At 36.4% G+C, this 15500-nt stretch overlaps 1 protein-coding gene across 1 annotated transcript in view; it reads right to left on the bottom strand.

The window, feature by feature from the left end:
- DMD (dystrophin) overlaps positions 1-15500 on the bottom strand; it is a 2123521-nt gene that overhangs the window by 541506 nt on the left and 1566515 nt on the right. Inside the window, exon 54 of the mRNA XM_060138437.1 lies at positions 2208-2362. Coding sequence (XP_059994420.1) covers positions 2208-2362 — 155 coding nt within the window. The remainder of the gene's footprint in view (positions 1-2207; positions 2363-15500) is intronic.

Here is a 15500-nt window from a genome sequence, read left to right as displayed (position 1 = left end):
AATGAGAGGGCTGTTTGGAGACTCAAGGAGCATGAAAGAGTGGCACAGAAGGGATAGACCTCTCTTGAAGCCCTAGTTTTGTAAAATGTCTCCTTCTTGGCTTACATTCCCTAAACTCACCAAATTAATCTCTGATCTTAACTTGCGTACCCATAGAGGCCTCTCTTTGAGAAGCAGGTATTTCCCAGTGAGATCTTAACTACTGACTCTCTGATACCAATCGATTACATATGAATAAGTCTCCCTGAGCCTAATCTGCCCTCATTTAACTGAACAAACAGCAGATCTGTATTTGGAGCAGAAAGTACAAACCTTGCCAATAAGAGGAGGCAGTAACTTGGAGAACTTTTTTTATCAGTTTATAAACTGATAGAACCCTATTTTATAGAACCCTATTCAACCAGGGTTCTATTGATAGGGCCCCAAATATAACTCCCCAACTTCAGGTTGAATCCTCTCTTCCATGGCCATCTGAACACCCACTGTCTGGAATTTAGGGCTAGAGCTGCTCTATTCCTCCAGGATGACCAGCTCAAATCCACTTTCACAGGAGTTTATACTCTTCAATCTTTAACTCAGTTTCAAGATTAACTTGATCTCTCAATTTCCGTGTATTAATACTTCCTTACTCCTAAGAGTTTCTGCTTAGTTCAAAACCTGTTTTTGTTTTCTTTAATGGTGGCCTTTTTTTCTTAATAAAGGCCACCTACCTGACTTCAGTAAGTCATGTTATCTTCTGGAACTCATCTACTTTTCACTGGGATCTTCCTTACCACCATACAGGTGCTATTTTTGCCTCTGTTTTCTGACAGAGCTAAAAATGAGTACCCAATAATCCTTGACTTACCATAGCATGAACAAGGTAACTATAAATGATGTAGAGTCATCATTCAACAAATATTTACCCTGCAGCATTATTTACAATAGCCAAGATATGGAAGCAACCTAAGCGTCCATCGATAGATGAATGGATAAAGAAGATGTGATGGAATACTACTCAGGTATAAAAAATTGGGATCTTGCCATTTCTGACAACATGGAGGGATCTAGAGGGTATTACGCTAAGTGAATAAGTCAGACAGAGAAAGATAAATACTGTATGATGTCACTTGTATGTGGAATCTAAAAAAACAAAACAAACAAAACAAAATGAAAACAGACTCATATAGACAGAGAACAAATGGGTGATTGCCAGATGGAAGGAGGGGGTAAAAGGGAGAAATAGGTGAAGGGGATTAAGAGGTACAAATCTCCAGTTATAAAATAAACAAGCAATGGGGATGTAATATACAGCATGAGGAATACGGTCAATAACATTGTAATAACTTTGTATGGGGACAAATGGTTAGTAGACTTATTATAGTGATCATTTCATAATAAGTGCAAATGTCAAATAACTATGTAGTATACCTGAAACTAACATAATATTGTACATCAGCTACATTTCAGTTAAAAAAACACAAATATTTACCAGCTCCCTACTATGTCACCTGGTTCAGGATGTGTCAAATAAGAAAGATAGCCTCTGTCCTCAGGGAGGTTAGACTAATGTGAAGGACAAACATTAAACAATTAGTTACATAATTCATGTATTTGTTTATAATTTTGTTTATAATTAGGATAAATGCTAATGAAAGAACAGCACAAGGGGTTAAGAGTGAAAAATAAGGAGTCAGGACTTAGTTCGAGGAGATGGTGTCTCTAAGAGCTGTTGATTTCCGTAGATATATAATGGGAAATGAAGTTATGAGTCATGTTACACTACACAAATTTTCCCATTGGGTGTGTGGAGGGAGATACAATGACGGCACCAGAGACAGCTATAACTCCATCATGAAGCCCAAAGTGACTTCCCTGTCAGACTAAAGATGGGGCAGTTTGTGGCATGACGGAATAGAACAATATTTCTTTGGATAGAGTTCTCAAAGCAGACTAATAAATGGCCCTTTTAGCTACAAATCAATCTTTTGTTTTTGTCTAATTGCCTAGTTATGTCACTACCTTTCTGACTGTGGGCAACTTCGGGTCCCTCATCTTTAAAATAAGTGGACTTAGGCAAGACTGTGAGTTTGGTTGGCATTTGTCATCTTGGATCCTCCCAAAGCCCTGGTTTAGCAGGATGGGAAAACAAATCTGCATTATCCACCCAGTGTCACTACCCTATCATTAGAATCAGCAAATAGTTTTAGAAATAATATAGTTCATACCTTTTATGAATGCTTGCCCAAGAGGCATTGATGTTCTCTGTTATCATGTGTACTTTTCTGGTATCATCTGCAGAATAATCCCGAAGAAGTTTCAGTGCCAAGTCATTTGCCACATCGACATTTATCTGCCACTGGCGGAGGTCTTTGGCCAACTGCTACAGATACACATGGGAAAGAGAACGAATGTCAGTTTTCTCTGAAATCTCTAGTTGCACTTTCTTAAAATGCTTCATAAACAGCTTCTGAATCCTCGGGTCAGAGCAGGTCTACACGGTTGCTTTTAACCTACCGTGTGTAGTTCACTCAAACATGATAGTATAAGCTAACGCACTTTTCATGACAAAACTTTTCAAATCCAGCTTCTTGAGCAATAATCAGTATCAGGTATCTCAATTTAGTAGCAATTAATCGGAAACAAACTTGGCTTAATTGTTTTTATCATGGGAGAGAACAAACTATAAAAATAAGCTCTCAAATAATTGTTGAGTATGTGACATATACCAAAATTGGAACAGAAAAAAATATCACGTTAGTTCTTTTCCTCGTCATTAACTTGTTGAATTGTTTATGTAATTAGTGCCATCTACTGGCATTCAACTAAAGCTGCATACGGAAAATATTAGGCATCAAAAAAAACCCAGTGCTGTTATTCTAGTTATGAACTTATTTAAAGGATCAGGTTATTCATAATACTTAAAAAATATCCTACTTTAAAATCAGAATAAAATTTTAAATATAAGAATTTTGCTAAACCAAATGACGTATGTTTTCTTCTTTTTTTATCTTTAACAATTGAGTATTATCAAACCATGTATTGCATCACTTGAAATATCATATATCAAGAAAGAAATAAACCAATGATAGGTTTATCTGGATGTATATTAACCCCAAGTTTCTATTAAACATTGCTTCAAGTGCATGGAAGACGCTTCCAAGCATTACGGTATTATTAAATTACAAACATAGTTATATCAAATCCAATATAGTGGGTTAAATGGACAAAGGAATAGTAACAAGCAATTCAAACAAGAGAAAGAATAAAAAGTTTTTAAAGAAAAGGAAAAAAATCAACTTTCAAAACATGAAAAAATAAGAGTATTACAATTTGACACCAATTAAGTTTAAAAAAATAAAATCCAAAGCTGGATAGACTGTAGCCAAACTAGCACATTCATATACTACTGATGGGAGCAGCATCTATTAGGACAATTTGGCAATATATATCAAGTGACATACAAACGCTTATTCCCATTGACCCAGTAATCTAATTTTAGTATTTTCTCCCAGTAAAATATTTAAAAGAAAAGACGTACATTATAGGAATAAAGATCTTCATTAACTAAGATAGTAAAAAAATGAGAAACAATTTCAATGTTTAATGAGAGGACATTAAAATAAGGCAATACATCAACCCAGTGGTCTAATATGCAGTAAATGTGCACAGAAATCACAAGTTAAGAAGAAAAGAACACAATTTCTACCTTCACTGTATTTCTTAAATCTGTAAGAGTACATTGACATAAATTGGAAGGGTAAAAGAGAAAATTGAAACTAATTGATGTTTCTGAAAAGAGTACTCATTTTTGTTTTAGTTCTTTTATGTTAATATGATTTATGGTAATAAAAATCAAACACTCGTACTTTTCAACATAGTTTCAGTATATATGAGTACACTCCTGTTCCCTGAAAATCTATAATCAGTATATAATCTGGCATTTCTCAATTAGAACATCCTATTCTAGAATCAAACGAAATAATTGCATTTATTGCATATAGCAAATAGACCCAGATAGCAGAGCTAGTAGGAAGCAGCTAAAGCCAGTATCACTAACTTTTGCTATAAAAATAAAAAGAGAGACAATTTTTAAAGGCACACAGTATACTCGCTGTACTATAAAGCAATTACAATTTAACCTTGTGGAATTCCTGCCTTTTCTTATATACACCTTTTATCAAGCCCTGCAGTTCCTATTTTCCACTTTTTATATCCTCACACTGTCCAAAAGCCCTCCTGAGGTGAAACACACACACCAAAGTCTTTCCCTTTCTAGAAATTTCCTACAGTACAAAATTACATCTTCTTCCCTTTCCCTCTTCACTGAAGCCACTTTTAACCCATAGTGTTAAAAAGTAATGTATACTAAGATATGAAAGACCAATTGGTCCTTATTATCCAGAAGATGGTATTTGCATTTTAAAAGAAGAGCTTATTATCTATCATCTATTAAATCTCTAATTGGCAGCATAAGACTCTACAAAACTGACACCAATAACTTAGTTACCTTTTAGTTAGGCAATTCCTTTTTAAGAAAAATGCAACTGCTAAAGAAATACCTATTGTGAACCAACATCAGAGCATATATGTATAGATTTAGCAATATAAAATGTTAATTAAAATTTTAATAAATATAATTAAAATCATTTATTTTATCTAAGAAAAGACATATAATCTTGGAAGTCAACCCTCACTCATGGGTTGTTACTTGAAAAGTCTAGATATAAGAGGATACACTCTTTGGTTCTAATCTATAGATCATAAAAAATACCTAAAAGTAGAAGCTGAAAAGTATGCTAGGATTTTCCAAAATCTTGAAGGACATAGCAGTTTAAAGTTTAATTAGACACTTCATAGTAAAAAGGTGGTAAAGGAGTAAGGCTTGACTTCAAACCACAGTTTTTTGGTATACTTTAATGCTTGAAAGGCAAAAATACGCAAGCCATATATTTTTCTTCAAATTTGTATTCACACTGAAATTTAAATTTTTATACCTGAGGAAATCTTGGCTGAATGCTATCCTTCACTGCATACAGCTCAGATTTTGCTGTGATGTAGGATTAAAAAGAAAAAAATCCCACTGACCTTGACTAACATTGACAGGGCTAAGGCCCTTATCTGAACTCAAAGGTTCTCAACCGCAGCACCCCTTTCTCCCTTCTTAAAGACATTCACCAGAACAGACTGGTTTCCCTTCCTCCTAAGGTAATAATATGTTGACCACCTTGGGCTTTAACCAAGTGTCATTCACAGCAGGAACGTTGACCTTGACCAGCTTTGCCTACTACTGTGAAATTTACTACTGGGACAACTCCAGACCACAGAAGAATTTTAAATTCAAAAATACAATAGAATTCACACACTCTTTTTAGTTCTGAATTCCATTTACAACTGTATACTCTACAGGGAATCGTGTAGTGATCATGGTGTGTGAAGAAATTTAAAATATTGTGAGCACTAGCCTATAAAAAAAAGATGATTTTGTGGGTGTATATATATATGTGTGTATGTGTTTTTTATGAAGAATATAAAATGCTCAATCCCCAAGAGATTGTGTCCCCAACGAGGAAAGAAATATTTCATATTCAAACCTCATATGATGCTGCTACAATATGTGCTTGGTAGTTATACACAGTATTTAAGGCAGAAAAAATGATTATGGACTATGGGACAACCTGAATTCATTTCAAGAATTTTCAGTATTAAAATTTTTAAATTTCAGTGTTTGCCTTTTCTTTTTTCTTTGTAAGAACTCTTTTTAGGAATATTGACCCGATACAAGGGAAAACAAGGGAGGAAGAGAAAGAGTATTGGAGAGTCTGGGCAACAGAATGAGCCTGCTGGGTTTGAATCCTGACTTGATCACTTACTAGTTATGTGACAAATGGGAAAGTTAATTATGCTCTCTATGCCTCAGTTTCCCCCTTTATTAAATGGGTATATTAACAGTATTTACCTTGAAAGATTATTATGAGGATTAATTTATAAAATGCAGGGAAAACACTTAGAGTGGTGCCTGGCATACCCAAAGCATTAAATAAGTATTGGTTAGAATCACCATCATTACTACTACTACTACTACCACTACTACTACTACCACTACCACTACTACCACCACCACCACCACCACCACCACCACCACTACTACTACGATTACTACTACTACTGCTGCTGCTAGTTTTTTAAAAATATTTATTTATTTATTTGGTTGCGCTGGGTCTTAGTTAGTTGTGGCATGTGGGATCTAGTTCCCAGACCAGGAATCGAACCTGGGCCCCCTGCACTGGGAGCATGGAGCCTTAGCCACCGGACCACCAGGGAAGTCCTCTACTGCTGCTATTTTTAAATGAACCATACTACAGCCACCACAGGGTGAGCCTCTAATGAATGAAAGAAAGGGACCCACTGTTTTATAAACATTGTCTATAACGCTGCACCTCTAAAAGTCTCCCTTTAATTTAGAAGATAAATGTGAGTATGTAGACCTACAATTAAAATTTTAAAGTTGAGTATTGTTTAAGTTTTCTTATAAAATGTGTTTTGAGATATTCACCTACAAGTGAAATTCAGGTTTGTTTCAGGTGAACTCGATTTTAAAAAAGTTAATGGCCCTGACTCAAAGGAGCATCATAAAAAGCAATGCAGAGTAATGAAGAGGCATCTTCCCAGGAAGGCTTGATTGGCCATTGTCTTGCAGTTTGATCTTAAAGTCATTAACTTTTGAGTTCCAGTTTTGTTGTCTGTAAAATAGGATGGGATTACTCAGGCTGCTTATTATGCCTCACCTTTGTTATGAGGTCAAAATCAAAATCAAATTGCTTGTGTGAAATACAATTCATATTTTATGAAAAGACAAGAAAACTTGAAATATAAAAATTCTTCTCTGCCCTTTGGCCATGTCTCTGCCTGCACTGTACACTGTGTATCTGCGTTATGCATCGACCAAACCTCCCCTGTCTGCAGGAATACCTGCTCAACCATAACAAGCAGCATTCTCCCAGCATCAACAAAACAACTCCTTAAAAGATAACATTCCTTCCTTTTTTTTTTTTAACATTCCTTCTTGATCTTGGAAGGGGTCATGTGACCCACCACAATTATGCTTAGATCTGGATTATATAAGTGGTCAATAATACGTCATTTGATGTATAGCCCTCTGTCTCAAAAAACTTATATAACTGTGCCTTGACTTCTGACAAGTGGAACAGTTCTCAGAGCTTTCTGAGATGCTCTTCCCAGGTCATAATCTTCAAATTTGGCTCAAATAAAAATTTCCATTTCTTTCTTAGGTCGACTGATTAATTTCTCGTTGACACTTGGAAATTTATAAAACAGGATCCTAATATATTTACAGATAAAAAGTTCTACATACTGGGTTTTCTCCTTTTGCCTTAGATACTGTGTTTGTATACATGAACTAAGAGATTCATTTAAAAAAATCAGCTCTGTGAGCTAACAGCTAAGAGCTTATTAGCTCTTAGACCCATTCTCTGCCCCTCTCCTACTCTGCTCAGTATTGCAGATGGACTAACCACTTTAGGGGATCAGCAAATCCCAGGATTTCTTGCTAGCTGGCTTCTAGATGGTTAGGCCAGTGAGAGAGCCAGAGGAAGGCTGAAACTAGAGTATATCTCTCCCTCTCTCTATGTGGGCAGTATCTTCTTTGTGTCTCCATTTCTCACTGGACAGACCCTCTCTCTGTAGTTTCAGTACCTGCTGTGCAGCCCACACAGTGGTCAAGTTAGCACCAGATGGCTCTGGCTTCTGGGCTTTGGTGACATGTGTTGTCTCTCCAACCCTCGAAGTGGTAACAGCTTCCCGATGTCACTAAACTCTGAGTTGCGTATCTCCTGTTGGACTTCTCAGCTCCTTCATTAGCCATGGAACCAGTCCTCTGTATTTAAATTCCCTCTGCTTGAAACATTTTGTGTGGTTTCTAAACTGCACCCTGATGATACAAACTGGAAGAAATCTCACAGCAAATGACCCTCCCTATAATTACACAGGGGCAATTTAACATCAAGCATAAATTTCATGACATATCAGATTTCACATCTTGCATCCTTCTCTCCAGCCTCAGAGCAAGAGGTGACTCTTGTGCTCAAGGACACTCCCTCGCCCTCGCCCTCCCCCTCCATGTACTCCCTTCTCTGTGTCTTTTCAACCTCTTGCCTCTCTGCAAGGTCTTTCTCTACAACTTTCAAACATGAGTCTCTCACCCATCTTTAAACAACAACAAAACCTGCATCGTTTTCTTTCCTTTCACAGTTAAGCTCCTCAGAAGGCAAATACTCACTCATTGCCTCAACTTGATGACGTTCCTGCCACTTTATAATTCATCAAAATCAGGCTTCTGCCATCACCACCTCACTAAAACTATTCTGAAAGAAGTCACTCTGGCAAATCGGATTATTGACCTCAATTCTTTACCCCACCTTGTATCCATGCCCTTTGCTATGTAACTTTGAGTTTCCTGCTACAAAGGGCAGTTTACTTCCCTGCCCTTGACAATGAGCTTGGCCATATGACTTGTTTTGCCTAATTCTAGCGAGATGTTAATAGAAGTGACACAAGCAGAGGCTTCAAAACATGCTTCTGCAGTGGGGCTGGCCCTTTGGCACTTCTGCCATTATCATGAGACAAACGTGTCCTGGGCTAGCCTGCTCATCCTTGGAGAAGGATGAGTGACGTGTGGACGAGAGCTACCCCAATCAACCTGCAGTGTGAAGCAGTGCCACCCCAGACGAGCTGCAAACTCACGAAGAAAGAAATGCTTATTATTGTTTGCCACTGGCGTTTTGAAGATGCTTGTCATGCAGCACTTTTGTGAAAATATTTAACTGATTCAGTCACCAATGGTCACTGTCTGTGGAAAGTTTTAGGTTCTCATTTACTTGATTTGTACGCAGCAACTGGTGCTATTGACTGCTCTGTTCTTGAGGCTCTATCTTTCCTTGGTCCCCTCTCTTTGGGTGTCCTCTATATACTCTTAAGCTTCAAGTGTTTCTTTTTCTGCCTGTCCCTTAAATGTTGGTGTTCCCCAAGGTTCTGTCCCTCGCTCAACCTTCTCCTTCTGCAGTGCAAGTGGATCCTCAACTGGAAGAAGAGGCAGAGAGCACATCCATATAGAAGTTGTACCATAATTTTCCCTTATATCCAAATATTCTACCTCCATTGCCACTGCCTTAACTTAAGCCCTCATCGACTCTTACTTGGACTCTGCAATAACCTTTTTATTGGCTCCTTCCCTCTACTCTAGACCTTCCATCCACGTATAGCTGCTCAAGGGATCTTTTTGAAATGGAAATATAACATTATTCCTCTGTAAAACCTTTCAATGGCTCCCTGTTACCTGCAAGACAAAGTCCAAACCTCTTTCCTTGGACTACAAGGCCCTCAAATATATGATCCTTACATAAATATCCACTTTGACCTTTCGTTATCTCCTTTGCTCTTACCCAGTCCCATAACTGCCCATACAAAAACCCTGAAAGGTTAAGTGACTTGTTGAAGGTGACATAGCTTGTCAGTGAAAGAGGCATCACAAAAATGCAGGTTTCTTGGCTTCAATATTTAGGGTTCAATCTACTTAAAGAAGATATGCTTCCACATAAAAGGATTTAAGGAGGATGGCTGGATTTATTATAATTGAATTTTGAAGAATATAAAATAGTCTCCTTGATGATTATAGCATGATTGGAAAATTACTGTATATAATAAAGTAAGACATTGCTAAACAAAGAGAGCAGAAAAAAATACATATTTGGTTTATTAAAAAAATCACTAAACAGTTTACTCCTAAGTATAAATTAATGTTCTATACATATTTATTGGGAAAAAGAAATACAATTTCTTTCTTGCTTGTGTGAATTAAAATGACCTAGAAAACCTCTTTATGGATATATAATAGAAATGTTAAAATATCTGTAAGGAATCTATTTCAAAAGTAAAGCCTCTCACCATAAACTTCAAGACTCATCTATTAAACCTCTAACATTACCAAGCAACTCTATTTCAGAAGGTAACACTATACAGGGGATACTATTTGAGAAAACGGCCCTCATTTTCCAGCTTACTGGAAATGATTAATCTTTTCAATAGCTCTGAGGACTACATACCAAAGTTGTTACTTTTTTGTCCTTTCAACAATGACTACAAGCTGAGAGCAGGCTGGTAAATGTGTTATCGGCCAACCCATTAGAGTTCCATTATTTTCTGTCTTACATGACTTCATGTAATGAATTTTTATAATTAAACTAATGGCATACAATTTATTTTCCCTCCTCTTTACTTTTCAGGCCCCCTTTCTTTTCCAGCGTCTTTGGAGTAAGTTTTATACAAAAAGAACGGAGGAGAGCCCTCCAAGTGCTTCATTACGTTAATTTCATTATGACATTTTGGAAAGCATTCTCTTTATCTGGGCTCTCTTTTTAATTTGCTGACTTTATTAAAAGACTTAAGCAGTGTTGTAATTAACAAATCACCCAGCTACCCCAGGCATCTAAGAGAAGTCTGGTTGAGAGGGTGTGGACATGGTTGGGTGGAAATGATTCTAGAGAGAAAGCCAGAGGACAGATCCCCAGAAAGTCGCATTTCCTCGGCTATTTTCAAATCCCATGAACCTACTGCAGTAGACTACATTATTGTTCACAGACATTCGGAGCCTTTTTCATACCAGAGGATTACACAGCTGCACCCCCACTGAATTAGGGATGATACCATAACTGATTTTGGCTACACGTCACTTCCAGGGAGATGGTTTAAGAGCCAGTGGCATCATTCATTATGTTTCCTGACTCTCTGATCAGAGAAGTATGTATCAAGATGCAGCTCCCATTAGCTGCACTCCCTGAATAACTAAGGTAAGTAGAATGCCCTTGTCAATCTAGAGTGGACATTCATGGAACATGAATAAAACACAAACTTTGTGTTGTCTCTAGATTTGGGGATAGTTTGTTACTGTGGCATAATTTAGCCTATCCTGACTGACATACCTACTCAAGTATGACCCTAGTGCATATGAAGTGGTATCTCATTGTGGTTTTCATTTGTATTTTCCTAATAATGACTGATGTTGACCATCATTTCATGTGCTTATTAGCCACTTATACACCTTCTTTGAAGAAATGTCTATTAAAATCCTTTGCTGATTTATAATTGAGTCTTTCTTGTTCTTATTGAGTTATGAGTTCTTTACATATTCTGCATACAAGTCTCTTATCAGATATATGATTTGCAAATATTTTCTCCCATTCTGTGGGTTATCTTTTTACTTTCTTTATGATATTGCTTGCAGCACAAAAGTTTTTAATTTTGATGAAGCCCAAGTTATATATTTTTTCTCTTGTCACTTTGCTTTTGGTGTCATGTCTAAGAAAACACTGCCTAACTCATCCTACTCCTGTTCTCCTCCCCCCCGCCCCCGGTACGTGGGCCTCTCACTGTTGTGGCATCTCCCGTTGCGGAGCACAGGCTCCAGACGCGCAGGCTCAGCGGCCATGGCTCATGGGCCCAGCCGCTCCGCGGCATGTGGGATCTTCCCGGACCAGGGCACGAACCCGTGTTCCCCTGCATCGGCAGGCAGACTCTCAACCACTGCGCCACCAGGGAAGCCCCATTCTACTCCTATGTTGTCTTATAAGAGTTCTAATATTTTAGTTCTTATATCTAGCTCTAAGATCCATTTTTGAATTAATTTTTTTGTATGGTGTGAGGTAGGTCAAACTTCATTATTTTGTATGTGGACATTTAGTTATGCAAGCATGAACTTTTGAAAAAATATTCTTTTCCCTTTGAATTGTCTAGGTACTCTTGCCAACAATCAATTGACCATAAATGCAAGGATTTAGTTCTGAACTTTCCATTTTGTTTCATTGATCTATATGTTTACCTTGATGTCAGTACCACACTGTCTTGATTACTGTAGCTTTCTAGTAAGTTTTGAAATTAGGAACTGTGTGTCCTCCAACTTTGTGCTTTTTTCAAGGTTGCTTTGGCTATTCTTTGTCCCTTCCATTTCAGTATGAATTTTAGGATCTACTTGTCTATTTCCACAGAAAAACTAGTGAGGATTTTGATAAGAATTGCATAGAGTCTGTAGATCAATTTGGGGATATTGCTATCTTAACAATATTAAGTTTTTTGATCTGGGAATATGGCATGCTTTTCCGTTTACTTAAATCTTCTTTAAATTCTTTCAGCATTATAGTTGTTAATGGAAAAGTGTTGCATTTCTCTTATGCCTAATTATTTTATTTTTTGTTGCTATTATAAATGAAAAAATTTTCTGAATTTCATTGTTCAGATTATTCATTGCTAGTATATAGAAAAATAATTGATTTTTGCATTTTGATCTTGGATCCTGCAAATTTGCTGAATTACATTTTTAGTGTATTCCTTAGGATCATCTATATACAAGATTATGTCATCTGCAAATAGATATAGTTTTACTTCTTCCTTTCCAATCTGGATGATTTTTATCTATTTTTTCTTGCCTATTTTCCCATCCTGAACTGCCAGTACCGTGGTAAATAGAAGTGGTGAGAGCAGTCACCTTTATCTTGTTCCTGATCGCAGGGGAAAACATTCAGTCTGTGAGTCTGTTTCTGTTTTGCATATACATTCATTTGTAATATATTTTAGATTCCACATATAAGTAATACACACTGTCTTTCTCTGTCTGGCTTATTTCACTTAGTATAATATTCTCTAGGTCCATCCACACTGCTACAAATGGCAGAATTTCATTCTTTTTCATGACTAATATTTCATTGTATGTATGTATGTATGTATGTATGTATGTGTGTGTGTGTGTGTGTGTGTGTGTGTGTGTGTGTATATACCACATCTTCTTTATACATTCATCTGTTGATGGGCATTTGGGTTGCTTCCATATCTTGGTAATTATAATTAGCACTGCTATGAATACTGGGGTGCATGTATCTTTTCAAATTAGTGTTTTCATTTTTTTCAGATATGTACACAGGAGTGGAATTGCTGGATCATATGGTAGTTCTACTTTTAGTTTTTTGAGGAACCTTCATACTGTTTTCCATTGTGGCTGCACCAATTTATATACCCACCAAAAGTGTACAAAGGGCTTCCTTTTTCTTCACATCCTTGTCAACACTGGTTATTTGTAGATCTTTTGATGACAGCCATTCTGACAGGTGTGAGGTGCTATCTCACTGCTGTTTTGATTTGCATTTCTCTAATAATTAGCAAATGTGCCTTTTCATGTGCCTATTGGCCATCAGAACGTTTTCTTTGGAAAAATGTCTACTCAAGTCTTCTTCCCATTTTTTGATTGGGTTCGTTTTCTGATACTAAGCTGTATGAGCTGTCTGTATATTTTGGAGATTAATCCCTTGTCAGTAGCATCATTTGCAAATATTTTCTCCCAGTCTGTAGGTTGTCTTTTCATTTTGTTGACAGTTTCCTTTGCTGTGCAAGAGCCTTTAAGTTTAATTAGGTCCCACTTGCTTATTTTCGCTTTTATTTCTTTTGCCTTAGGAAAGAGATCCAAAAATAATGTTGCTATGATTTATGTCAGAAAGTGTTCTGCCTATATTCTCCTCTAGGGGTTTTATGGTTTCAGGTCTTACATTTAGGTCTTTAATCCATTTTGAGTTTATTTTTGTATATGGTGTGAGGAAATGTTCTAATCTCATTCTTCTACATGTAGCTGTCCAGTTTTCCCAGCACCACTTGTTGAAGAGACTGTCTTTTCTCCCTTGTATACTTCAGCCTCCTTTGGCATAGATTAATTAACCATAGGTGTGTGGGTTTATCTCTGGGCTCTCTACTATGTTCCATTTATCCACGTGTCTATTTGTGCCAATACCATGCTGTTTTGATTACTGTAGTCCGAGAAGGTGATACTTCCAACTTTTTTCTTTTTTCTAAAGATTGCTTTGGCAATTTGGGGTCTTTTATGGTTTCATATGAATTTTAGGATTATTTGTTCTAGTTCTGTGAAAAATGTCATGGGTATTTTGATAGGGGTAGCATTAAATCTGTAGATTCCTTTGGGTACTATGGCCATTTTAACAATATTAATTCTTCCAATCCAAGAGCATGAAATATCTTTCCATTTCTTTGCATCATCTTCAATTTCCTTCATCAGAGTATAGGTCTTTCATGTCTTTGGTTAAGTTTATTCCAAGGTATTTTATTCTTTTTCGATGTGATTTTAAACAGGATTTTTTTTAACTTTCTCTTTCCAATATTTATTAGTATATAGAAAAGCAACAGACTTCTGTATATTACTCTTGTATCCTGCAAATTTGCTGAATTCATTTCTGAGTTCTACTAGTTTTTGGGTGGAGACTTTAGGGTTTTCTATATAAAGCATCATGTTATCTGCAAATAGTTAGTTTTACTTCTTTCATTTCAATTTCGATGCCTTTTATTTCTTTTTCTTGTCTGATTGCTGTGGCTAAGACTGCCAATACTATGTTAAATAGAAGTGGTGAGCGTAGGCTTCCTTGTCTTATTCCTGAATTTAGAGGAAAGGCTTTCAGCTTTTCACTATTGAGTATGATGTTACCTGTGGCTTTGTCATAAATGGCCTTTATTATGTTGAGATATGTCCCCTCTATACTCACTTTGTTGAGAGTTTTTGTTTGTTTTTTATCATTAACAGATGTTGAATTCTGTCAAATGCTTTTTCTGCATCTACTGAGGTGATCATGTGTTTTTTTATCTTTCCTTTTGTTAATGTGGTATATTATATTGATTTGCAAACACTGAACCATCCTTAATCCAACTTGATCATGATGTATGATCCTTTTTACACATTGTTGGATTTGGTTTGCTAATATTTTGTTGAGGTTTTTGCATTTATATGCATCAAAGATATTGGCCTATAATTTTCGTGTCTTTTTTTTTTTTGTAGTGCCTTTGTCTGGTTTGCATACTAGGGTAATGGCAGCCTCATACAATGAATTTTGGAGTATTCTGTCCTCTTCAATTTTTTGGAATAGTTTGAGGATAGGTTTAAGTTCTTTAATATGTTTGGTAGAATTCTCCTATGAAGCTGTCTGGTCCTGGACTATTCTTTGCTGAGAGGTTTGTTTTTTTTTTTTTACTAGAAAATCAATTTCACTACTAGTGACTGGTCTGTTCAAATTGGCTGTTTCTTCTTGATTCAGTCTTGGCAGGTTGTATGTTTCTAGAAAATTGTCCATTTTCTTCTAGGTTGTCCAATTTGTTGGTGTATAACTGTTCGTAGTATTCTCTTAAGATTATTTGTATCTCTCTAGTATTGGTTGTTATTTCTCTTCTTTCATTTCTTATTTTGTTTATTTGAGTCTTCTCTCTTTTCTTCCTGGTGAGCCTGGCTAAAAGTTTATCAATTTTGTTTATCTTTTCAAAAAACCTGCTCTTGGTTTCACTGATCTTTTCTATTTTTTTGTTTTACTTTGTTTCTATTTTATTTATTTCTTCTCCTATATTTATTATTTCCTTCCTTCTGAGGACTTTGGGCTTTCTTTGTTCTTTTTCTAATTCCTTTAGAT

Source organism: Lagenorhynchus albirostris, chromosome X (genome assembly GCF_949774975.1).
Source record: "Lagenorhynchus albirostris chromosome X, mLagAlb1.1, whole genome shotgun sequence".
Taxonomy (NCBI): Eukaryota; Metazoa; Chordata; class Mammalia; order Artiodactyla; family Delphinidae; genus Lagenorhynchus; species Lagenorhynchus albirostris.
Note: the sequence above shows the minus strand (reverse complement) of the source record. Positions and strands in the feature narration are given on the sequence as shown.